The sequence below is a fragment of the Thunnus albacares genome, chromosome 20 (assembly GCF_914725855.1).
Source record: "Thunnus albacares chromosome 20, fThuAlb1.1, whole genome shotgun sequence".
Taxonomy (NCBI): domain Eukaryota; kingdom Metazoa; phylum Chordata; class Actinopteri; order Scombriformes; family Scombridae; genus Thunnus; species Thunnus albacares.
Window position 1 is genome coordinate 13938640 of NC_058125.1, and position 27335 is coordinate 13965974.

The 27335-nt window shown below is 39.6% G+C and overlaps 2 protein-coding genes across 6 annotated transcripts in view; one reads left to right on the forward strand and one right to left on the reverse strand.

Moving 5' to 3' along the window:
- The window catches only part of LOC122971210 (protocadherin-15-like), a 201369-nt gene extending 183407 nt beyond the window's left edge, over positions 1-17962 (forward strand). For both annotated transcript variants that reach the window (XM_044337759.1, XM_044337760.1), the window contains 5 exons: positions 5904-5925; positions 6688-6726; positions 6993-7066; positions 11917-12046; positions 16484-17962. In XM_044337759.1, coding sequence (XP_044193694.1) covers positions 5904-5925; positions 6688-6726; positions 6993-7066; positions 11917-12046; positions 16484-17254 — 1036 coding nt within the window. In that variant the 3' untranslated portion in view covers positions 17255-17962. The remainder of the gene's footprint in view (positions 1-5903; positions 5926-6687; positions 6727-6992; positions 7067-11916; positions 12047-16483) is intronic.
- Positions 17963-19700: 1738 nt separating this feature from the next.
- Positions 19701-27335, reverse strand: part of plce1 (phospholipase C, epsilon 1) — an 87074-nt gene continuing 79439 nt past the window's right edge. For 2 of the 4 annotated variants that reach the window (XM_044337090.1, XM_044337092.1), the window contains 7 exons: positions 27085-27203; positions 26624-26752; positions 26306-26503; positions 25636-25824; positions 25305-25517; positions 24456-24576; positions 19701-23441 (listed from right to left, as the gene is read on the reverse strand). In XM_044337090.1, coding sequence (XP_044193025.1) covers positions 23239-23441; positions 24456-24576; positions 25305-25517; positions 25636-25824; positions 26306-26503; positions 26624-26752; positions 27085-27203 — 1172 coding nt within the window. In that variant the 3' untranslated portion in view covers positions 19701-23238. Of the gene's footprint in view, positions 23442-24358; positions 24577-25304; positions 25518-25635; positions 25825-26305; positions 26504-26623; positions 26753-27084; positions 27204-27335 lie in introns of all 4 variants that reach the window. The other 2 variants (XM_044337093.1, XM_044337091.1) reach the window with 1 other exon arrangement.

Sequence of the window (27335 nt, forward strand, 5' to 3'; positions counted from 1 at the left end):
TTCAAAAATTTGTCTCCAGGCACATAATGTCATCATCAAGTGTCAAATCACGCCTTTCCCTCAAGACCCACATGTGACTGATGATCATCATGTCTGGGCAGTTGGATCAAATCATGATGTACAGTCAAATAAAACAAAGCCTGATTGTCATGTCTGTGGTTATCAAGCGACGATGCTGTGAAACATTTTCTGTTGTCAGATAAGGAGAACACACATACAGTACTTTGATCAATCTGAGTTGTGGAATATCTCTAATGTTGGGCAGTGGGTTTAGATGCATGTACACAATTTCCAGTTCAAATTTGCTTCTCTTTCACACATACAAAATCGTGATAAAGCTGTAAACCATGTCGACATGTTGCTATGCCCAAAGCAATCACACACATTCACACTATGAGCACACTCTTCTAAATACACTCCATAGCAAGAGCTCAGGCATAAACAGGAGTGTGAACACTTACACACACACACACACACACAAAAACACACAGCAGCTTTTAAACAGGTTGCAGGCAGTTCTACTGTTTCAGCTGACTGGGTTGGAAATGTTTTATGCTAAGTTTAGCTTTCAACCTCAGTGTGCTGCATGTCATTATACACACACACACACACACACACACATAGTGTATCTTTATTGTCTCACAGACAGATTCTGCTTTCACTCTTTCAGATCTTATTGTGCGCTTCTGCTAGAGAACAGACATCTTTTGACATCCTGGGGAATATGTGTTGTTTTCAACATTCATTAGAGGAGACTGCATTCAATTGAGACTGAATTGAGACACACAGATAGGAGGCATAGTGAGAGAGGGGCTGTCGTGTATCTGTAAAATCACAGGTTTGATCCTCAGCATGCAAAGATAACCATGTAGAAACCAGGCCATTGAAGCAGAAAATAAACATGTGATACAGCAAAGAAAATAATAATATGCCGTTGTAAATGTAAATTATTTTAACACAGTGTGTGATCCAACAAAACAGCACTTAAGCAAGCATCTAAACCTTTTAATAATTCATTTTTATTACAGCTTGTGTCTTATTTTCATAGTTTTGGCCATCATTTCCTATAAGCAATAATAACATTGTACTCACTAAGTTAGCCTATGAGATCTGGGAGCATCACTAACAAATGAGTCAGGTGGGCCAAGAAGCACAAGTTCAGATAGTCTGACTTCCATACTTGCTGTAGTGCTGCAGGCTTGTTTACAGCATGTCTAATCGACATTACTCCTCGTTTCTTGCCCCATCTTGACTTCATTGTTGTGATATTACCAGTTTGCCAGATCATATAAGTGGTTGGTGGGTCATTGTTGTATAGTGTAACTAACTGTTTAGCAATTCAAATGGGTCTGGTTTTGCGCCCATTTCAGCCAGGTTGTTGAAACAGTCAACCAATCAAATCTTTTTTGTAAGGAGGCTTTAGTATGACTATGTTATCTTCCCATATGGTGTAACTAGCTTGCTTCATCCATGAAAAATAGCAAAAGAAAAATGGAGCTTGTTTTGAGTCGACTTACACAAACAATAACTTGTAAATCAGCAGAATTCTTGGATTGTCAGAAGATGCTGCCACAGCTTGCTTGTTGTCCAAAGATGATGTCAGAGAGAGGAATATGTTATTACCACTGATGATCATTTAGGGCAAAGCAAAATCCCCCTATTCCCTTCAATTAATTGGCTAACATGAACACAAGGTTAGGATGAAGTTAAATAAAATGTAAGGCAAGGTCTGCATGAGTTTAGGCAAAAAAAGAGATTGAAATGCTTATCATAAGTGCTGAATAAATGTTTTGTAAAGGAGGAACATTGTTTGGCTGGGAAGCTGTTTGAAGCTGGAGTATGCCAATTTGTGCACCGTGGTCCTGGATTCTCCTAACGTTTACAATCCAAAAGAGAACCTTCTTGACAGTTAACTTTACTTCAAAGGGGTTTATTCTCTAGATAACATGCAATCATGATGATAGAAGGCAAAAAATGAGAAAGAGAAGAATATGGGGAGAGAAGAGGCTGAAAGGTAGAGAGTGAAGCAGGTAGGGGGAACAAGGAAGTAACAAATAAGCAAGAAAGTGGCGGTTCAAAGGGCAAAGGGGCTACAGTAGCTCTATGAGAGAGGATGGAGAGGCAAAATGTGGAAAGAAAATAGAGACGAGAAGAAGAGAGTGTCACTGGGTGTCATATTCTGACTCTGTTCTTCAAGAGCTAATAATATTTCTCTCCTATCTTTCTGTTGCTCATACACACTGCGAGACAAGGCGGAGAGGACACAAAGAGCAGGAGTCAGTCATGTCAGATGTGTGTGTCTGTTTGTGCGTGTGTGTGTATGACAGAGATCAGATAGCTGTCTGTGTGTTTTTGTCTCGAGAGGACCTAATAATGTGTCTGTCAGAGCAACAAGGACACAGAGATAGACTTATCTCCACACACCGACACACAAACACAGATTACGCTACGCACAATGCAAGGCACATACTATAATCTGGAGAGTATACACACATTTACGCACAAGGTGACAGCGAAAAGAGCCATTTCATTCTAACCCATAGATGACCCAAAAAACTCTTTTTCATCCATTTATCCTTCCATTCAGGCAGCCATTCAGCCATCCACAATATTTTTCTTTCCATCCAAACATGTTTGCCAATGCATCTAGAGTACCATCTATCCTTTCACACCTTTATGCGAACAGATAATCCTGTCTTTTTGAAGCACACTTATTCAGTCAAAGCTGCATTTTGATACTGAAAATGTTTCCTTGAGATGTGTGTCTGCGTGTGTTTAAGAGGGATAATTATTATTATATTCTAATATGAATTTATTTAATCAAATGCTCGTGTGGTTTAACAATTTTCCATGTATGTATGTGTGTGTTTTCAGTTTAATAACAGAAAGGAGAATCTGATGTGTCCTCTAAAAGTCACCATTTGTTGTTCTGTGATACATCTTCATTTTGCCAGCTCATTACCTTGGTTTCACATGACAATACATCCTGCCGGCGCATAGTTTAGACGCATGAACAGAGAGGGTTCGGGGCTGTTTTTCTTGTTATTTATTTATCTTCTTCCAATTTTCCCCTTTGGTTTTTTTCCCCCCACCTTATAAAATAAAAAAAAAGAACCCCAGCACTTTTTTTCATAGTTTTTGAAGTATCTCTTTGTTTTTATCTGTCTCTTGCTCCATCTCGCTGCTTCTCTCGGTTCTTGTTTCTCTCTTTATCTTACTGTCTTTGTTTGAAGTTTGTTTCCTCACAACAGTAAGTCTTAATTTCACAGTGTTGTAAACAACATTAAACTATTTGCTTGTAGTGTCATCAACTTGGCTGCTGGGTGGACCCAATCTGATATGTGCTGGAATGAAGTGTCAGTATCTTGACATTGATTTTATTTTGTGTTTTTAATGTCAGGCTACAAGAAATGATCTCTCAAGGAATAGTTTGACATTTTGGGGGGAAATAATTAATAATTGCTTTCTTGCTGAGAGTTAAATGAGCAGATCAAGACAATGCTGTCTGTACACCAAATATGAGACAGCCGAGAAGTGATGCTTAACATAAAGAGTGGAAGCAGGAGGAAACAGCTAACTAGCTAGTTAGTGTGGTAACTACTCATCTAACTCTTGCAAGAAAACAAGTAAGCTTTAATTCCTTTTCAAAAGGGGAAAGGTTTTAGGACTTTTTAAAGTAACTGTAATATACAGGATGTCTGCACTGTTAATGACTGACAAGTTGCAAGAAAAGTATTCGTTGCAACTAAGGTTACAGAGTTGAGTGTGATTTACACTCTGCTGTAAACAAAACGTTTCCACACGTCGTATAACGTGTGTTCAAATGTAACAGAAAGGATACCATAATAACAGGCTACACATGGCCATAAGGTTCATGTATAGGCTAAAAGCTCACTGCAGACAATCTGACATAAATATGCCCCTTTGATAAGTACTTGATGGTATCTTCTTTGCACTTGTTTGATTTTCTGCTTTCGCTTGATGTCAAGCTCAGCCAAGAGTAATTATGGGCTGAACAGAACTTAAGCAAAGGCTCTCTGAATCCATGGTTATGAAAAATTATTTTTAGATTTTATCTGAAATCTTAAAACAGTTAAGGCTCATCTCTCACAGGAAATATTTAGAAAGAATTTCAATTTGCTCGGGATCGCTGTGATGTTTGATTATTTTATCATTATTCAAATCAAACTGGAATCTTCCACGGTGTATAGGAGCATACAGTTCATAAAAATTACTGACATAGCTGAATTGAATAGGAATATAATTTTGGAGATGCTCTGATAATGATAGCTCTGCCTGTGAAACCTATCCTGCTTCCATTATGGACAAACGCTCATTGAAAACTTTTATAATTAATCTTTTTTTCCAGAACAATCAGTTCCACAAACACTGATACACCAAGCTCACTGGTAGAGAAATTCTGATTAACTTTACAACAGGGGCCTCAAAACTACCAGCCTGGAGCCAGTTGCACCAACTGTTCGTTAGTTCAAACTTAGCTGATATTTGACCCACTTCAGCTGAAGAGTAAAAGAGGTAATATGGAATATGGTCGACATATCTGACCTGAAGCTTTAAATTTCACGGAAAAAACCATTAAACCTTAGATTACAAAACGTTATGCCAATAACTAAATGAAAACATACATATTTCTCCAGGTATGTAGATATAAATAAAACAAATATACCTGCATTCACAGAGGTTTGGCTGTTTATTTTATCTTTTAGCCCCTAAAACTGGATTTTTGGTCAAGTTATGTTACAGCTTGTGATTCTACAGTGACTTCCTGTTTACATAGTTGGTTGCTTCTTATTGGACAGCATTGATACATTACTGAAGTGTTAACCAGTTCAGACATTTCTTAAGTTTTAGTGGTGCGACCTGATTTAGTAAATCACTAGTTTGAAGCTAACTAGTGGTTACAAAGAACACACACAAACTTAATAATGGATTTACAAATCGCTGGTGCAACCCAGTCCTGATCTGGCCAGCAAAACTATTTTATATGGTCTTCAAAATGAAGAATATATAAAATAAATAGTCATTTATTTTAGAGTAATCATTCAGTTTTTGAGCAAATCCTCCAAATCAGTGAGGAAATATTGTCTATTTTATGCACCTGACACCAAAATCTCTCTTTCTAAACCTAAAAGAAATGTTAACCTGGAGACCAAACAATTTTAAGCAAGGTGGATCATTATTGCCTGAGGACAAGTAGCCCCAAAGTAATTTCACTTGAGATCCCTACTTTACAAGGAAAGCACAGACGTTTGGTTGGCTGTTGGCAGGAAATATCTCAGGGATGTTCAGGTCAGTCTCTCTGTGCTGACCAGCTGATCATCCATCACCATATTGTTCAGAGTTCTTTTGCAAAGGAACTTGAATGGTGCCGGATTTATGCTAAATAGTGTATTTACATGCACAAATTTTACATTATACATGTATGCATTATGTGCATCTTAATATATCCTGACCATAAATATCCCTCTACCCATGAATAAAACATTCCACCTATTAGTCAGAAATTACAAATTAAGTAAAATATGGTTTTATTATTGTTGTGGCTAAAATTGACATATCCCATCTATGCTTTTTTCATTAACAGAATGAGCATATTTGGGTTGCAAATGAGATGTGAATATTATGCTTTTATACAGCTATATTCAGAAAATGTAACTCCCTTTCTGTCAAAATACACAGTCTATGACACACACATACATGCACTCAGATGTATCTCATCATCTTGCTTTCTTTGGAAACTGGGTTAAGTTCCACAAAATGTGAAATATTTTGAGCGTGTTGACATGTCCATATCAGTAGGATTTTGTTTAATGAGAGGTTTCCTTGGTAATGTTGGTTTATGTTGGTTAGTGGTCTTTTTGTTTCTCTCTTTAATCTCCCAGGCGTGGATATGGACAACATGAGGTAGGTGTTTTGTCTCTGCATGCGTACTATCGTTGCATGTGTTATTCACTGATACTTCTTTTTCTACCTCTGATGTTAAGTTTTGCTCTTCTTTGTATTCTGCTCTTTCTATTCTTCTCTGTTTGATGTAATAAAATCAATTCATTTATTTCTATGATTCTATCATTTTTTCTATTATTTCTATGTAACCAGTGTCTTGTTTTTACATTTTTATATATCTGCATAATTGATTGCTGACTGTTTCCCATGTCTAACAGCATTTTATGACCTCGGGACCACTGCAGTCATTTATGGTTTATCTTAAAATGTAAAATTAAAAGGGCGTTAATGTAGAAAATCAAACCATCTTTCTCAATTCAAAATGGTTGACTTTTGGCATACTGTGACTCCAAAATAGTATGAAGACATGGAGGAAAACAGACTTTATTTGATGTTTGTTGTTCAAACCGATGATACAAGTGTTCTTTCAGTTGTTGAATATCCATCTCCCAAAATAATTTTATTTGAATGCATCAATGAACTTGTAAATATTTCAATTTGATCTGAAACAGAGTTCTAAAGTGATATCCAAAGCAATACCTGCTCTAACAAAGTTGATTGACGTCACCATATGAAAACACTAGATCGTCTGCATTACAGAGATATTGAATGAGGAAGATTGAGTATTGATTTTCCAAAATAGATGCCTATCATTTTGGGGGAGCGCTCCTAACTTTTTTTCCATTTGTCTCATCTTTCATCGCTTTTCTTTCCCTCTGGCAGACACAACAACTTCTCCGACCTTCTCTGCTCAGACCAGAGGTACTCTGTTTTCTGAGCACTTCTTTGTTCCCAAAGTGTGTTTTCCTGCTTGAGTGAGTGGGTCCGTGTAAGTGCAGCCAATGTCTACAATTGCACATGAGAGATGGGGGTTAGGGTTAGGGTTAGGGGTTTGTCCTGTATACTGTATATGAGTGGGTGTGCTTGTACAGATAGATTCATGTGTGTATATTAATACACATGTGTGTCTTTGTGAGTGCAGTGTACATGTGTGGTGCAGTGTTAATAATGGTCTGTCAATCCAACAGGAATTATCTATGGAATCTGGCATCGACCCTGGCCAAGACTACTACACACAAGATTATTACAACTATGATCATGGGTTAGTATGTTTCCTTTACATCCTGCATATAGAGATATTAAGGGGATAGCTATTATCAAGTAAATTATATGACCAAATGTTGGTATATCTCCATATTATCCGACCTTAATAGAGTGTGCATGTTTGCTGCCCTGTAATCTTAAAGTTCCCTTGCACTTAAAAATGTGTTTTGCTTCCTGTTCCTTCAGTTGGATGTTTGAGCTTCACTGTGCAGAATGATGCATGTGCAGAGTTTGACACTAAAAAGCTGTTTTCACATCTACTGAAGGGAGAAAGTTTCTCTGTGCTCACCTTAAACTTGAGTTTAAGTACATACTTATATGCGTGATTTGTGACATCACAACTAGCTTGGAAGTCAATCATGGTCCAGTATGAAACTACACAAGTGTGGTGAGAACACTGCAAATTGACACTACAGTGAAGTAGGAGACAGATTGTGTCTTCTAGTTAACTTTGAAATGAACAATATTTGCATATTCATAGATTCTGGATTTTTAATGAGGGTAGATGTCATTTTAAGATTTTTTTTAACTAATTAATTGAACTTTTTTGTGCAAAACCCATATCAGACACAAATTATTAACTCATTTCCATTTCATTTTCATGTGTCTTAAAACATGTTTGGAGGGGATCTTTAACATCTGTTTTGATGTTTTATATGTCACTGTCTTAACTCTCATACTCCAAGATTCAAGACCTTTTTTCTACGTTTAAATTTACAAAATAGTATTAATCTGGGAAAACCATATATATTGTACTTTATTCAGGTGCCTGACAATAACAGCCACCCACCCTCTGCTATAATCAGTACAGCTGAGTTATTCTTAAATGAATTCATTAATTACTATTTATTGACTTTCAATGGAATTGCATTGTGATGATATGATCTTATCATTCTATCATTTGACAATTCAGTTCAAGTCGTAATTAAAAACTAACAAACATTTTGATTTAAGTATATTTCTTCAACACATGTTAAGAGTTTGGTGTCATGTAATGCATAATAATGACTAGTTTTGCCCTTTTTTGCCATATTGAGATCATATTTATTATTATCATTACAAAAATAGCTTAGCAGGTTTTACTAAATCCAAATGATAGTCAGTCGCAGCTGCATACACAGCTCTGTAGTGGTGGATGAAAGGTGATGTTTCCTTCTTTTTAATAGCATTTTTTTCTCAAACAGTGTAGTAATTCTATGAAATTTAATACAACACAGTATTCTGTAAGCATCATTTACTAACAGTGACACATGACAGAAGACTACTGAGGGCAGTGAACACTTCCACAATGTTTTACGACTTTTAACCTCTAGCAGTGACCAGCACGAGTTACGACAACATTGATAAAACATATTTCCTCCTACATGAGTCTAGACTTGACTGCGCTCACTTGTATCCCGCTGAGCCTCATGTCAGTCCCATGGCAGGTGCTTTAATATCAAGCTGACTGTGTCAGTCACACAGCGTGGTGGCTACTGTGAGGTGTTGACACTGGTGACCTGCCTCATACCAGCCTTCCCACTCAGTTCATATGTTGTTGAGCAACAGGAAATAAAGAGGCAGGAGAAGATCTTAGTGATTTTTTTTTTTTTTTTTCAAAAAGTGTGTGTGTTCGTGTACTGTACGTGTGTCTGCATTCTTTCCATGTCTGACAAGAAATACTGTACAAAAATGGCAATATGTTAAACACACACATACAGGCATATTGGATCAAAGCATTTATGAACAAGACTTCTGAAGACTCATTTCACCCCTCCTGTGTGTGTTATACTGCACACAGCCTGCCATCTGTGATACATTGTGTAATTTTTATAATTTTAGCTGCAGACTCCCGGGAACTTGATTTTATACATCCACCCACACTCACACATAAATACACATTTAGTAGATGCGCGCGCACACACACACACACACACAAACACACACACACACATAAATTCTCTCTCATGGCAAACACATTCATTCATTCACTCACTCACTCAATCACTCACTCAGAAACGCACTCTTGCGCATTCTTTCTTTCACTCACACACACACACACACACACACACACAGTTTATTCTCTCTGTCTAGCATTGCAATACTGTAGCAGCTAATCAGGCAGCCAGCCGTGGAAGCAGACAATGGGCCAGATGCTGTTGGCTTAGAGCAACATCCACACACTCATGTCTGACTGTATGCACACGGGAGCAGGAAATCAGACTTTGTGACCCTGTGGGGCTCAGATCTAATCACTTTATTTGTTGCAGATGTAAGTGAAAGTTGTTGTTTTTTTGTTTTGTTTTTTTCAAAGAGTATGCTAACAAATACTAAACTGCCTCTCAGGACATACACAATAATGCATGAGTTTTGTCTCTGAGAAACATTCAAGATTTTATTTTTTAGCTACAGTAAGTGATATAACTGTTTGGAGGAATGGCTCATAACCTTTTGACCTTTTCCTTTATCTGTGTTCAAAAAATGACATCAAAATGGGATTTTCTCTGTGTGCAGGAATATAGCCATCTGCCATTGGCATTATTATGATTGGATTTATACAGATGCAGAAAATAACTCGAACCATTTGTTGCATAGGTCTGATGTTTTGATGCCTGTCTGAGAAAAAAAAAAAAAAGACAAAACAAGCCAAATTCATGTTGCCCTCTAGTCAAGAGTAAAATTCTCAATCCATACACACAAACTAAGCAATAAGGGATTAAATCTTACTTCTCAAAAGTCTTTACTGGGGTTGGTGATAAACAGGGTGACTGTCTTGAAGCTGATAGGTGCTGAGTTTTGGCACCCACATTAAAAATATACATAATGAGATGACAACAAATATGAGAAGAAGTCTGTCCAGCTTGTTTAAGATTAAGAATATTAAACAAGCGCTCCAGTGATTTAGTGTTGCACTTGCATGAAGTTGGGGGATTTGCAAGAGACAGATCAAGGAAAGAATGCGACACAGCAGATCATGGCTTTTAGTCCTTAGTATGGATCAAGCTCCAAAAAAACTGGATCATACTCTTCCAGTAATGCAACTTGATAGTGCCTCTCTGGAGACTCTCCTTGCCTGGTAAATGCCCACATCTTTCCAAGTCCATGACCTTAGTTTTAACACAGAAAAAAATAGAAAAGAAAACCAGCCACAGACAGCATTATGCAACAGGCTGTGTAGTAGTCCGAGTAAAATGACTTTGACACATAAAATCAGCGGAATACCTCTTTATGATTTAATTTCTAAAAAACTAAACACATATTCTGAAAAAACAAACTCTTTTTTTTTTTTTTTTAAATATGTTCAGCTCCTCTGAGAAATATCAAAATATGGGAGAAAATAGGAGACATCTTTTTGTAATCTTGATGTTATCCATATGTCATATCTAATCACTGGAATTATGAAACTAAATAAAGCATATTTTGTTACATTTGAACATCCAAATTGAGTATAGCTTCTTACTCTGAGACCAAAACTAGTAAAGCACACAGTACTCTTATCATCACTTACTGTGTGAGTGTGATCTCTCATCGTGACACCGTTCATTAAACAATCATTTAGCATTTGGAGACCCACCAGAAACAGGCCGGTGACCCATTTTGGTCCACACACACACACACACACAGCTACAAAAACACACTCTTAAGTCTTGGCTGTGATGCCAGGGACTCTGGCAACTTTGGACACCTGATTCTCAGTTTATTAATGCCCCCTAGTGGTGACATGGAGCGGGGGGGAGGTAGACGGAGTGAGAGAGTGAGAGAGGGTGACAGGGGAAAAAATGACCACTGGGAGGAGAGAAAATGTAAGCAGAGTGATGCTTTAGCCTTCGAGTAAGACTATGCGCATGTGTGACCCTGCGAGTTAATGACTGTAAAATCCTATAAGCAGGTTTTAGTGGAAGGTTAAGACTCATTACATTAGCTTGCAGAGTCTGTACTGTATGGATTAAAGCTATGTAGCCTCTATGACTGACCTAGTCCTTCTCTTTTTGTTCCCCCCTCTCTCCCTCGCCTCCTTTTTCTCCCTAACGCACCTCTTATGTTTCTCACCCCTGCGCATCCTTCGTCCACTTGCACCTTCCATTTGTTTATTACTTGGCTGCTTAATGTAATAGGAAGGCAACTTCTTCCACCAGTTGACTATAAGCAGAGTGATTACACGAGGCAACTTTTCTGTACAACTCTGTTCGGAAACCAAGCCAAAGGACTTCCAGCAAATTTGTTACTTTAATCACACGGGGACATATTGTTTCCAGGATAGCATTTGAAAAGATGTGTTTTTTGACCCACTGGCTCTTCCCAGTTGCTTGCTTCAGGGCACGCAGCCCAAGTGGTGAAACACAACACAGTTTTTTGGCCGGTAGAGCCAGGCAGTGCTCCCAGCAACAGGCAACAAAGAGAGACAAAAGGGAGGAAAATCGATTCCAGTGTTTTCTGCTAACAAAATGTCTCCTGGCAACAAAATGCTCCTTTTGTGATTGAGGCAGCTTTGCTTAGGCAAGTCATTAGACGCTGCTTGTCATTGGAGTGAACCACAGTGCTGCCCTGCGTGTTTTTGTTGTAAGTGGCTCTGGATAAGCATTAGCCAAGTACAACAGTTTTGGTGGTAAAGCAGATTTCTCTTGTCTTCACTTCTGAGGGGTTGAAGCTGGTTTAAAATACCACACCTTTAGTTTCTTTTTGTACTGACTGAACAAGTCCATAACAGAATGATTACTGTGTTGCTTGCTGGGAAAATCACACAAAAACACTAAAATTAACAAAGAATTGTCTTTGTTTTTATGCCTTTTGCTCTGCATAGCTTCTTACTGATTATTGCTTTTACGTAATGCTGTCTCTTTTTTTTTACCCCTCTCTGTCTCTTTCCAGGTACGACCTTCCACAGTACGGCAGTCGCAGGAAGCTGATCTCACCCTCCGGCCTCTACGATGAATATGGAGAGGTTGTTGTCGATGATGACGGCAGCTACTACTACAGCCCACAGGAGTCTGATGGAGAGGTAAACACAAGAAAATGCAATTGAAACAGAACAGAAATTTTAGGAAAGACTGTTTACTGCAGATTGTTTACTGCATAATATTCCGGTGGAGACATAATAGAAATGGTTGTGAAAGTATTGAACGCAGTGATGGTTTTAGTCTTTTGTTATTGTTGGGAATAAGAAAAATACAGAAGAGTGTAATCCTGATCCTTTCTAACTGAAAAAAGCGGGTGTTTGTTCTCCTCTCTTTTGGGCATGGTTCACTTGAGCAAAGAAAAAATTGGCCACATTTCATGAATTTGTTTTATTGTCAGATTGCTTTGAAGGTTGGGAGACACTATATTTTTAAGGTTTCCTTTGTTTACACTGCTGTGCATTGTACCCACATTATTTGTACAATCAACCACAACAACCAAAAAGACAAAGCTCTAATCTATCAATAAACATGTTGGAGCTAGACCAATAAATTTGCCAATATTGGCTTATTGTAAATATATCGGTATTGGTGTACATACAAGAAATCATCTCCATTACATATACATTCATCCACTAGAGTGCACTTAAAAGTTTATTTTTCAACTGCATACTGTGTCTCACTCAATACATAACTATTGTCCAATGTGTCCTTATTGTTCTTTTTAACTCTTAAATATCAGTATCTGCCTCAAAAATCCCATTTCAGTCAGGCTTTAGCAGGCTCTAGGTTCAAGCCTACTCCTTATAATACACCTGACATTGAGAGTGATGCATTTTGCTTTATACATGTCTTATTTGTTCTGCTTTGGTTTTGATATAATATCATCATGACAACAGGTGAGGAGACAGTTTCAAGGAGGCAGATTAGCCCCCCACCAAACCCACATCCAGCTCAATCCTCCACCTCCTCATGGCTCCTCAAGAAAGACCCCTGGACCCCCAACAACTCAGAGCACCAAAAAACAACCATCAGAGGGCGCAGCAACCGTGAACACAAAGCCCACGAGCTCGAATGCAGCCGCCACATTGAAGGCCATGATGAGAGTGAGCACGCTGCTGTCCTCTGCGAGCAAAACGGCTGGACAGCCTCCAGCCATCCACCCGCCATGGAACAAAGCCAGAATCGGACCAATGCAGGAGGGAAATGGAGGTAGAGACAGGTTGGAAGACAGAAAGGGGGAACGAGTGGGAAGGGGGTTTGAGAGAATGGAGGCGGGGAAAAGAGAAAACAAAGGGGGAGGAAGATGGGGAGGAAGAGATGAAGCAATAGAAAGAGGGAAGGAAAGGGCAGGAAGAGGAGACATGGGAACATGGGGAAGAAGCAACAGAGGTGGCACAATGAATAATGGGATGAGAAATGCTGTGGGAGGAAGAGAAGGCGTTAGGCCAGAGCACAGAGGAGAGCTCCCTGGTTTGTCATCATCTGGCCGGCCTGCCAGCCTGGATGGTGGCGTGGTCATCGACGGGAGTTATTTCCAGACGTCCATTGAAGCCAGCAAACCCCCGCCAGTAAAACAAAAGCTGAGCGAGACCCTCAGTCTTATCTCCCTCGCCAGAAGGCTCCAGGGTCCCGCCAGGGTGGGAGACGAACAGTGGAGCGATGGAAGAGGCTGGGATAGAGGAGAAGAGAACAGTAGGAAGATTCACGACTCCATAGGAGATATGAGCGTTTCTACAGCCGTGGAGCGAGACACAGGAGAGGAGAGGAGGAGGTGGGAGAGAGAGTTAGGAGAGGAGGATATGTTCACCGAGGGATGGTGGAAGAGAGAGAAAAGATTCCATGACAGTGTTGAGCAAAGTGATTCAGAAACCGGAAGTCGCAGCAAAGAGTCTCCGTCAGAATGCAGCCTCTCCGACGCAAGTAGCCCCACCTCGTCTGTCACAGCAGAGCACAACAAGACAGAATCTGATACAGAAACAGAAAAAAATGAGTCCGACTCAGGAACAGAAAGGGAAACTCCTGACACCGACAGAGAGTCAGAGAGTGGGAACCAGGGTGAGGAGGGGTCAGAGTCTGAGAGGGAGTCAGGGTTGGAGAGTGAGGATGAAGGGAAAGAATCGAGCAGGAAAAGCTCAGACGGTCAAAGTGTTAAAACTCCAAGTAGCAGCAGTATTAGTAGTAAAAGTAAAAGTGGTAGTGCCAAGAGAGGAAGCAGCACAAGCTGGCATGATAAGAGCAACCGATCCACAAACAGCTCCAGATATTCAGGCTCTACAGCTTCTGGTTCTAGGCCCAAGACTTCTAGACATTCCCGTTCTTCACGTGAAACCATAGAGGAAGAGAGCGAGGAGGAGGAGGAGGAGGAGGAGGAGGAGGAGGAGACGAAAAGCGTCGGGGGACGATCAAGATGGGCCTCGAACCACATCCAATCAGATGCGATCGACGCCTCTGACGACTTGTCACCCATCATTGAGGACACCGAGGAAGAGGAGAGAAGCCACGCCGATATCACAGAGGAAGGAGACGAGGACGAGGAGGATAAAGAAGAGAGGGATTTGGAAAATGAGTCGGCTGATTGAAATGCAGATGAGGCCTTAGCCCCCCCTTCCCCCAAAGATTAAATTCTTTGCCACTCAGTAAGATCTCAGTGAAAATGCCTGGATTGGGTGTGCAGTCATTACCTGAGTGGAATTTATTGCTGTAATCTCTCTCCTTTTCCTTGTTTGGTGTGATTTACATTACAGGAGTTTAAATTGCCTGCATGTCCTCCGATGCCCTCTCACAGTATCTCTTTTTGCCGGTTTTTAGCTCCTTTCTCCCGCTTCAGTCTTTAATCCCCTTTTTTTCCCAATCAGCCTCTACCTCTTTCTTGCTTCCTGTCTGTCTCAACAGCCTTTACAACACTTCTGATACTCTTAAAGCAGTCGTCTTGCTTTCCTCCTGAGCAGACTTATCTCATTTTCCTTTCGTGAAAGCTCTCCTTCCAGGTGCTTATTTCTCTGCTGCTGCGGCTGAAAGATTGTTATTCACTGACCTATTCTTGTTGCACATTAAGGTTCGCTCAAGCTTTTTTTTTTTTTCTTTTTTTTTATTAGTCATTTCTTTTTCAGTGTCGATCACTCTCTGTGTATCAGTCAGCTCTTCCAGTACCTGTTATCTGTGGGGGGGCAGAAAAGTTGTTTTCTTTGTAATAGCAAACATTTTCTCTCTTTCACACTATCAAGGTTAAATGGAAAAACTGTGAGGGCTATGGTGTGTGGTAGCAGGTCAGAATTATTTTCACAACCTTTTTCTTCTTCCAAAGTGTGTGTGTGTGTGCTCAGCAGTATTGGCTCCGACCTGACAAAGAGGAGGTTCTACTGTTGCATAGTGTTTTATGTTATAAAGAGTTACATCCACTATGGATTATTATACAGCATATAATAAATATTGCTTTAAAGCATCAATATAAGGTGTTATTTGGAAGAAAGGAAAATCCTGGTGCACTGACCTGTCTTTGCTATGTAGTGTGTTTGCAGTGTGAGTGAAAGTGCAAAAAAAAAAAGAGATAAAAAGTAAGTGTACTTGAGAACTTAACACCTTGACAAGCTCTACATGGTCACAAATTACATCTGAGTTTTCAGATGTAAGTCAACACCAGCTGAAAATGTTGTTTCTGCTGACCTCTGGTGGTTAAAGTTCTCACCTTGCTGCAATAAAAATGTACTCAGGGTGTGGTCAATACACCCTGACATCACTGTTCGGTACAGGTCCCACAGATACCAAACTTTAAAGGAAAGGTCCACATATTTTCAGGTCTGTCTTAAAGGAAAACACATGTGCCCATATGTACATTAAAAGAGTTATTAGTTACTGTACTCATCCATAGTCCTCTTCCTGCGCAAAACAGTCAAGTCAAGTGGGTATTTTCGGAAGTATTTTCAGAACTGTTGAAGCCTCATATTAGCTTCAGCTAAAGTTTTAGAATAAATATTGTGAGTAAAGTATTGATATAGATTTGAAGAAAAAGGTGAACAGGTTCACATTTGCAGAATGTTCTGAAGAAAAAACAATGTTATTACTCTTAAGTCACTCCCTGTCACACAGAGATGTAGAAGAAATGCTTTTGAACTCAATTTATTTCAGTGGGAAGACGTGACAGAAGAGCACTGCAAGATGGCTGCAAATTTTTTGTCAAAATTGGAGGTGAAAAACATTTCAAAGTTGTTCAATTTGTGAAGAGGTGAAGCACTGATCATGAGTCAAAATTCAACAGACAACCAGGAAAACCAATCAAAGTTTTTGCCTAACATCTTCAGAGCGCCTTTTGTTTTTCTGTCTGTACAAGGCTTTATAAGAACAAGAGTGATTCATGTCTGAGTGGTCAGGAGTTTGCTCCGTTGCACTTGTAACCACACCACAGTAACAGTGATGTTGCAATGCACTGACACAACCTCGAGTACACTACTACATCACTGCAGCAAAGTGCGAAGTTACCCACTTTTCAGTAGGTTTTACTGTCAGTATTTTATTGACATGTTATTTGTGTGTTTTTCCAGCACGGCAGTAAAAAACGTCGGATCAAGCTGGTGGTGGACCGAGAGTACGAGACCAGCTCCACCGGCGAGGACAGCATGCCAGAAACCCAGCGCAGCCGCTTACCCTCCACCCTCAACAGCCACGCCAACGTTAACGGTAGCATCTACGTGGCTCAGAATGGCTCCATCATCCGCACTCGACGTTCAATGACTGCCACAGGTCCCACGCACACTCTCACCACCACAAACAACAACCTCAAACTCAACTCCCCCGTCTTCAGCACGCGGCTGGCCAAGCACTTTAAAAAACTCGACAAAATGGCTGCCACGCTGGAGGAAAGAATGCCCCTCAACAACCCCAGAACAGCAGACGGTGGGTGCAACACCCTGCGCACCTTCCAAAGCTCGGGGACGGCCACCTCTGCAACGGTCACTTCCTCCTTCTCTAACACTGACAACAATAAAACGCTGAATGTTTTTAACACTCGACAATCCAGTGTCTCTTTAGGGTCGACGAGCACCAGCAACACGGGCCCTGAAAGCGCAGCGTCTAAATCAAACCTGCTCAAAGCAGCGCAGGGCGGCACAGAGCAGCCTCAGAGCACAGAAGAGAGAGATGAACTGAAAGAAGGCGAGAGAGAGTCCAAGGTAGATGGCAGTAATGACGACATTGACGACGGACTCGTTATGAGGGAGCCGTTGGAGTGCCCAAGCGACAGAACGCAGTCGGATGAGGAGGAGTTATGGATGGGCCCGTGGAACAGCCTTCACATACCCATGACCAAACTCTGACTGATCCTGACTCCACTTTGCTCGCTCCTTAATGCCAAGATCATTAAAGCGTTCAGACATCATTTCTGTTCATTAGTTGTGGAACTAATGGGGATGCTCCAATCCAATTAAAATAAATCTAATTAACAGATTGGTACTCAGCTAAATGGTGAATTAGCATATTCCGGTATTCAAAGAGAATTTCATTAAGATGTAAGATTTCTCACGTCGACTAAGAAAATGGCACTTATTTTTGTTTAAATTCTGTAAAAACGGATTCAAAGAAAACAAAAATAAAAAGTAACTTCACATCTAATTGGTTATTTACCATTTAAATCATTAATACGTCGGTGTTTCACAACTGCTCAATATTCCAACCAGAGCATCCCTTAAGCCCAACTGATCTCAGAGCTCCAACACCTTCAGAAGACTGTGCCCAGAGTGAGAGAACTTGTTATATTTCTACTTTGCTAAGAAATAATGAAGCAAACTTGAGGAGAGTCTATGAACTTTTTATAGCCCTTTAAGCGACTGGTGTGTCTGTATGGAACTGCACTTGTTTCATTCAGTATTATAGCTCCTGGTGCGACTCATTACGAATTTGCCTGACACTCTTGCATTGACACATGAAGTCTTGTATTGTTCAAACTTGCCTTTTTATCCTTGTCAAGTTGCTTGGCAAACTTTATCCAAATAAAAGATTTCATCCATTGAACCGTGGACCTTAAATTTTGCACTGTGTTAATGTTTCCTCTCTAGAACTAGAAAGACATGAAGCGTGGTGAGACATGTGAGTTTCTGAAGGTAAGATGTGGTGTAAAGAACACTGACCTGTGTTTTTCTGGGGCCGATTCAGATATTTCAGATCCTGCCTCTTTATTCTTTATATAAATTTGTAACGGTTATTTTTAAAGAAATAATTAGATGAGAAGATTGATAATCTTTGTTGTACACTAGGTGGAGCTGCCTGCCAGCTGCCTGTTAGCTTAGCTTAGCATAAAGACTGGAAACAGCTAGCCTGGCTCTTTCAAAAGGCAACAAAATCTGCCCACCAAAATCTCTAAAACTCACTAATTAACAAGTTATATTGTGTTTGTTTAATGTGAACAAAAAGATGAAGTGTAAAAATGAAATTTTTTATTTGCTAGACTATTTCTTTAGCCAGGAGCAGTGACTTCCTGGAGTACAGTTAATTGGTGAGTTTTCGAGGTGCTTGTAGGTGGATTTTGTTACTTTTGGACAAAGACAGGCTAGACGTTCCCCCTTTCTCCAGTCTTTACGCTATGCTAAGCTAACCGTCTGTTAGCTCCAGCTACATATGTGCTGTACAGATGTGAAGGTGTTATCAGTCATCTCTGGTTTTTCAACAACTAAATTTATCATGAAATTGTTTCCACCAGCTACTTTTCTCTCTTGCACAAAACATAAAAGTTATTACTGCATCACTCATCAAAGCAGCTTTGGCTTTACTAATGAAAACTGCAGGAAGATTTTTAATGTTGGATATCCTGATCTTGAGGCTCTGATCTTATCCTAAAATTATATTTTTAGGATGAGATCAAATAAGTTTCTTAGAAAAAGTCAGGTCAATACTGAGAGCAAGATTTCCCCTCATCAATTCCTGTTGGTAAGATATACAGACTCAATGTGCATTTACTGTCACATTAAATGCACATCAGTCATGAAAGAGAAATGCAGATGAAAGGGAGGAAGCAGATTAAAGCTTTAAATCGAAAGGCTGGAGATTTTAAAAAGTTTTCCATATATTCTTTGGTTTTAAAAGATGTTTTTATTTTGTTTTTCATTGAGGTTGAGGGTCCAACAGAGACTGTTTGCAAGAGATTATTTTTAATTCCCTAATTACACCAGATCCCAGGAGATCCACTTAATGGAGCACATGGATCCTTCACCCTCATCAAAGTTCATCGACATAAAGGTGGGAGAGCTTTTTAATTGTGAACTGCATGACAATGAATTGTTTTATTAGAAGTCTGAGAGAAGTTGGACCATTAAACTGCAGAATTACCAGGTTTTAAAACTCTCATTTAATTTGATGACTGCATAATTTTACATTGAAGAACTCAACAGAGGGTGCCACCCCGGGGCTGATATTTGAAACTCAGTGCTCCTTATTACCCAGAATTAGCGAACTGTACCGGACAGTAATATTTTAAACAGTTTCTGGAAGGAAGGGCACATCTGAGCTGCTGTTATTGATTCAACTAAATGAGCTGATTATGTCACCGATTCCTGAGTCCACTGTGCTTCAGTGGTGTAGAAGGCAGTCTGAACTTGGCTCATTAATCTACAACGCAGGCACAAAAGATTTGATTAGTGGCTAAAACTGTTGAAAGGGACATTTAACTCAAAAACAAAGCTGATTTATCGTATGTACTTCATCCTAAACAACAACAAAAAAGACCTCAAATCATGCAGTGATACATAAACTCTCAGATATGCAACAGAGTTAAGTATTTGTATTTTTATTGTGATTCTGCTATATGACAAATTCACAAATTTTCATCCATTTAAAAATTCAAATAAATAGAGAACTGTTCGCTTGACAGTCACATCTTAACATGGGTAGTGAATTTTAAAGGGTATAATGCACATTTTATGGAAATGACAGAGCTAAAGACTAAACATAGCCCACAGTCAGCAAACACATATGTCATATTCAGTGGATATAATGAATACACCAAAATCTTTTTTAAAAATGTTAAATTGTCAGCTTTTTGTCCACATTCATGAAAACTCACAAAAGGCATTAAAAGACGCTGCTCTGTACTGCAGGATAACATGCCAGAAATATGAATACTATACTGAATATTTTACACATAAAGTAAAATATTTATTTACTAAATAAGTTTGAGTAAAGTTAGGGCAGTAGAGTTCATCCTCTCACATATTGAAATAAATAAAAAAAACAATTAAAACTACTTACAGGAAATAATACATAAACAGTTAAATGCCAACCAGGGCTTCACATTAAAATAAATAACATCCAAACACACATTTGTCTCAGGTTCAACATGTTAAGAAATGTTACATTCAGAAATGAGGTCTACAGGTTAGAAAGAAGGAAAAAAAGGAAAACAGCTCCGCCTGAAGGAAGATTCACTTACTGATAGATTTACAATTTCACAGAAAATGTCCCTTCCTGTCTAGAGTCAGAGTGGATTTCACGCTGTTATCTTAGTGGATATCCAGGGTGGTAGTTAGAACTAGTCACCTGTTTATGGATTGTTATATTTTTGTTTTGCATAATTACATAATTCTCTAGGTTTCATTTATAAAAACAGAAGCCTGAATAGATAAAAGGATTGCAGTGACTATCAACCTAATTACACATTTACACAGAGTTGTGTTTTCTGGGATCACAGCCTGATCCATCTTACTGTAATGTCCATTAGCTTTAGGTGTTATCCTGGCAAAAGATAATAATTGTGCATGAATGATATTAATTTTGACAAATTTTAACAATAAAAGGACAGGGATTAAAAGTAGAGTAGGTAGAACACATAAAAAAGGGTTGAAGTGACAGAATTTAACTATTGCACTAAAACTCAAACATTACTTGGCACTAGCACAGTTGGAAAAGCCATAACGCCCTATTTCAGTCTGCCAATTCCAACTTATGTGTTGCAATTTTGATTAGCATTGTTGTAGCAGGAGTAGCCTCAGAACACAAACCTGATTTGATCAGGGAAAAACAAAAATATTTTCATTTTGTAGCTGTAATGTTATGTTGTCACAGGAAACTGTGTGCTCTGTTAATGTGTCAGGAGGCCTTCTTATCATGTCTTGAGAGCAACTGAGTTTAACAATAACGGATCATCAATAGTGGGTTCCTCAGTGTAACTTCAATAGGGATGAGATCTACATATTACTGGAAAAAAAAATTATAAAAATGTGGAAATAGTACACATCAAAACAAAAAAAGAGGGGAAAGTGGCCCCAAATTATATCAAGTTAAAGTACATTCTGAAAGAAAATTGAAATGACAAGTTGAAATAAAGAAAAGTCTAAAGTCTATAATGATTATCAATGACAATCAATACTACTTAATCTATACAGATACTGTATTCAAAATCAAGGACAGAAAGTCTATGCCAATAAACTGAAATGAAATTCATTCATTCACAATTCATGCTGTTACGAATAATTTGTGGAATTTCAAGTTTGGGCTCGGAGTAAATTTCCATTAAACTTTAACAAACAGTTAAAACCCCATCCGAACAATGTTTTTATGTGCTTTCCTCAAATCTAAATTCACAACTAGGCTGAAATGTAAAGTAATAAATATGATGATCATAATAAAAAAAACAATTTTTGACCATCTCGTGGCAATCAAGTCTCTCTGTCATTAAACAGACATTAACACAAAAACACTAAAGATAACAAGAAAAGGGGAAAAATGTGCAAAATGCCGTTTGAAGAAGATCAGGCTGTGTTTCTCTGAAGGATCTTAGTGCTAAAATCATCACGGTTCCATTCAAAAAGAAAAAGAGGAAATACTTTAACATGTTAAGTTTTAGTCATTTATCTTCATCTGGTCCTTGTTACATTGAGGGGAAAGTTTTTGTCAGTTAGGTAAAATGGCTTGTTGTCACTGTTAGCATTCAATCACTGAAGGCCTATTTATTAACTAAAGCTTGTAATGTGTAATATTTGGATTATTTTTCATTTTTTCTGGCTAAGTAAGATGCCAGTACACCTCATAATTATTTGTGGACAATGATGACAGAACTAAAATCCTTACTGAAACGAGCTACAGAACATCCTCACAGATACAGCTACAAAATTACCTAAATTTAATGGCAGTGTTGCAACATTTTAAGGCAACAGTAGAAGGGCAACTTTACCAACAACTGTGATATAAAGTTGTGCCACGGTTGCCCCCGTGCGACTTAAAATGCTGTTAATGTATTGTCACTTTTAGGGCAGAGACAATAGTGTCCAAGAAGTAGCCTAAAGCACTGATGCTTCCATTACAAAACATGTCTCACTTTGTTGACTCTTCCTGGGAGTGTTGCCCATCTGCACTGCCCAAAATGTGCCCTTACAGTACTGTGAAACTGGAACAGTAAGAACCAAACAAGCCAGCTTGTCAGCCTCCTTCACAATGCCCTCAGCCAAAAGAGCCCATACCTGAGAAAGAGAAGAATACTGTTTCACCCCATCAATCCTCGTACTCTCCTACATCTCTCCTTCCATTTTTGCTAGCAGATCTCCCTCCATCTGCTGTGTGCTTTCTCTGTGTGACACCAGAAAAGGGGAGTAGTTTGCATTGAATGGCTGCTTTCAATCAAATATATGCTACACTCTTGTAATATCAAACTGTAGCCTAGACAAGGATGCAGGCCATCTAATCTTTTGTGCAGCCATTTTTGATTTTTCCTTGAAAAACAAAAGGCATATTCAATTCAAAATAGTTTGAGGTTCACTAAACCAATCCAGAGGTCATATTGCAGCCGTCCCACCTATCTTTTGATGCATTTTTGGGAGATAAAAAACTGACACAGTGTGACTCAAGGATGTGGTTTAGTTGTATGTTTTCTTGGTTATGGGATAATTACTTCTCTGCTTTTGAGTCCCTCATCACATCCCAAATGGCTTCAACAAAATCAGCTGCCCCTGGTAATCTGGACTCTCTATGGAGCCAGACTACAACCAATAAACCAAGAAGAGCCGGAGCTACCTGCCCACATGACCGTCACTGCTCTAAAAGTGAGGCCGGGTCAGTAAATCCGAAAACTCCCGTCCATCATTCAACCGAGCGAAGGGCTGAACACTTGTCACCTAACCCATGAATGAGGCTCGGGCCTGTCCACCACCTTCTCAACTAACACAAGGACAGGATCACGCTCCTTCAAGACTTGGAGAGGAGCGTATCCCAGAAGTCCACAACGCGTAGGACCCTCGCTTGAAACGCCTCGCCTCTCTTGGAAAGGGGAATCCTCCGAGTTTAGAAGTAGTCGACGTAAAATCCCCCTCTCTGGATTTCATTTGTGGGTCTTCCAGTTCCTAAGGAGGTGAAGCATCCAGGCTGGCCGGGTGAGAGAGAAGGTGGGGAGGTGGTCCGGTCGGAGGTGCCCCCTAGAGGAGGAGGAGGAGGAGTAGGAAGAGGAGGCCTGTAGGAGCCTTCCTGCCCCCACCCTGCCCTCTGCCACCCACACCTTCAGACCTGCGGCTGCAGACAGATACCCTGTGGAAGAGATAGCATTTATTTTCATTTTTTTCTATTTTAGATATCTTTTAATTTAAATTTCTAATGTAAACTGAATATAAAGTAAACCAGAGGTACTAGATTGATGCAGCAAAGACACAACACACCACTTCATAACTAACAACCATGAACTGTTTCCACACTGCAAAGTTAGACTGTTGTATAATGTGTGTTATACAACAGATGAAATGTTGATGGAAATATAATGTTAGGATATACGGGGGTGGACAGACTAATATAAACAACTCAAACTCTGATGTACGCTGCTACAAACACGGGTCATACTGGGTTGCATTCTAGCTGTTTTTAGCATTTGTTGTCTTGAATTTCCCCAGATTCACTTGTCATTTTGTGACGGATGAGTTTGCCTCTTTGGAGCTCTGTTATATGTCTCCTGTTGCTTGAAATTGAAAGTCACATATCAAAGTACTGAGTGCCTGACCTATTTTATGCCGTAGCTGACAAATGCTACCAACAGCCATTCAGCCTAAAATTACCCTTCTTTGTAGCGTAGTCTATAATTGTGATTAATTTACTTCAAAGTCCTTTTCCATGAGGTGCTAAAAGGAGGGTATTTTCCTACTTTTATGAAAAATAAGTATAACTGCCGACCTTGTTACATGCTGCTTCTCTAGCCAGCACTATTTCTCACCTCCTGCCCATGACTCAGAGCTTGATTTTTAGGTCATTTAATTCTACACAATTCTAGTTTTTTTCCATTGTACTTTCATGGTAAATAACATCACAATCTGAATCAATTCTATTCATAACTTCCTCGCCCAATTAGTATTGAGAAAAGCAACACGCAATGTACTTTTTTATGTCTTTCAATTGTTAACTTTAACAGAGTGCTCCTTTTCTAACGGTGATGTTAGAGACAACATACGGTACGGTACCTCTGTTGCCTTTCCATGCACAGACAGCAGGCAGAGTGTGAGCCTCACTCCTGGAGCTCTGTCAGAGCCACACAGCATGCAGCTCTATCATCCTTACTCTGGGCAGGACCATCCATGCCACCGCCACCGCCGCCAGCTGTCATGCTGCGGCTGCGGCTGGTCAGCTTCTTGAGCTCGCTGGCGAATGAAATTACTTTCTTTTTGTCCTCCCGCACCACCTGGAAGCAGAGATTCTTGTTATAGAAATGCATGAGAACCATGTAAGTTTTGAGTATTTTTTATCTCTTTACTTTAGTGAGAAAGATAGCAGGATAAACAACTATACATTTAACACTTTCTTTCTAAATTTGTATTGTCGATTTCTTTTTTGTACACAAGAAGTAATCTGCTTCAATGTTTTTTTTTTTTCTGTTTTGTCATGGTATATTTGTCCTTTTCCCCAACCACTCTGATATATAAACAAAAACATAAACAGAACTTCAGAATGATTTAACCTTTATTCAACGAGGCAGGTCATTTTACAGAGCATTCTTATTTGCAAACATGTCATCACAAAAGGCCTCGGGTGTAAAAGGATGATGAATAAATAAAATAAATACTGACAGACATACAACATATAAAAACATTAGTACCAGACAAGTTAATTACAAAAACATACACAGGGCAGCAAAGCACACATAACATGTTACAAACAAGGACAACAACGACAAGTTAAAAGCACATACAAGCCATCATGTACATGTTAAAATACAATAACATGCACATAAGATAATTATTGAGATGTGAAGGAACAGCATGTTAGAGAAACTTTCCATGACACCATTCTTGCAAGCACATACAAAGGTCACAAGTGTTAGAACACGTACACGTATGTCAACACTGTCTTACACAATGAAAATAAGTCTCTACCTTTGAAAATCAGTTACCGTGTTAGGCGCTACTGTACCTGCTCTTTGAATTTAAGAATGAACTTTCCCGCGCCCCGCCAGCGGCTCTGAGCTTGAAAGACACACTCGTGATCCATCAGCACCCGCTGAAGGGGTTTAGCTGTGGAGGACTTCTTAGAGCCAGCGTCCTTGGTCACTTCCTCCATCAGGACGTAGTCACATGGGTTGGGATTAGCTAGGATGGTGTAGGAATACTTGGCCTTTGTCAGAGTCTAGCCAGGACAGAGAGAGAGAGAGAGTGAGAGAAAAGTTTGGCAACTAGTTTCGAATCCTCAAACCGACTTCAATCATTTTATCTGGTAAAGACCGAGCTTCCTTGAATCTCCTCACCTGCTGTATGATGTCCTGTGCGGTGCTGTAGCGCGGGGCCTTGATCACAGTGTGAGGCTGTTCTGGTGAAACTTCATGGACCTGGACGAAGAACATATCTTCCTCTCCTACTCCCCCTCCTCCGCCTTCTCTTCCTCCCACAGTCACCTCCTCCTCCCCCTCCTGCACTGTGTTCTTCTCATTTAAGTTCTGCGAAAATAAAACCACACAGTAACGTTAAAAATATGTTGAAGCGGCACCAAAGCTAGAAAAATAAGCTCATGGCAGGAGTTGAAAAACAGTGTGTGGTTGAGTTATTTTATGGTTTTCTACAAAGTCAAGAAAATATTTAAAATCTGTGGTGCATGCAACTAGTCTTTCCACACTGCTCACCAACTTGAGACCATTTCTACCTTTAAGTAAGAGTGTTTATAGCACAACTACAACAGCAGAATGTCTTTTGTGTAAGACAACCACAGGGTGGAGCCATAGTTCACATAATATGCCACATAAGTTTGTATGAAGTGTTTTTTGTAGCAGTAATGAGTTTCATGATTGATTTAGCCTACTTACAGTTATGTTATGGTTAACAAACAATATTGATGCTACTATAAACTGTCCTAAATAGGATAAGAGCTCAGTATAAATTTAGATGAATCTACCAAATGTGTCAGAAGAGCTCTGTGCGTACCTCCTCTCTTGTTTTGAGGCAGATCCTTCCCACATATCCCTCCTCAGTGTTCCAGCTGCTGACCAGTCTGACCACCTCTTCCTCAGGCGCTAGGGGGCGATGCTGAGCACAGCGCTTCACCTCACTGCGCTCCTTCAACAGAGGGACCTTCTCCTCGCACAGGAAGTACTCCGACGGGTTTCCTTCAGATGGTACAATCTGCGGAAGGAAAAAAGTACATATGACAGAATTAAATCTTGTGTGTGTGAGACTGTCCTCTGCTTGGGTTGCTATCACATGATTCAAGCATCGTAAAATCTTTATTTTTAAACTACTAACCATGTCCAGCAGTTGTTTGGCAGTGGTCTGCGCCGTAATGCAGAACACCGTGAAGGGCTCAGGACCAGGAGCTCCATGCACTGTTACCCTGTGCTGCTGGGATGTATGTTTCTCCTCTGAACTGAACAGCTATGTGCACAGAAGAAGGGATACAAGGCAGCAGGTTATTATAAAACATCATTATTATATCGTCATGTCTGTTTTATTAAGCAGTCTATCTTGCTTTTTCCCTAGAAAGTGTGAGCGAAAGTTCCAAAGTAATGATATTGCTCATGGTGCAACCAGGATGCAAATTACTTCTATCTTTAGATTATGATTACTTTGAATATTCTTGAATTTTATCTACTGTATTTACAATATCATAAAAGCCAGTGCGATTACGGTTTACAGGTTCTCAGTGTATAGTGGAGACAAAGTATCAAATGTGCTCCCAACGCCTGCAATCCTGAACTAAGTCTTACCAGGGAAGATTGAGTAGCGCCCCCTGTTGGACCTTCTTCTGTTCTACGGCTGAAGATAAATAAACTGGACACTTCAAGTGACTCATTATGCTGCGTCCTCAACTGGACATGTCTGTAACCTGAAACACACACACAACAAATCTTAAGTATTTTGACCGCACATAATCCAATACTACTACTAATCCAATACTAGGGTTTGTGTTTTCAAGTTTGAGTAAATTGTTCAGTTTTATCTGCTGTTTCTGAGGCTC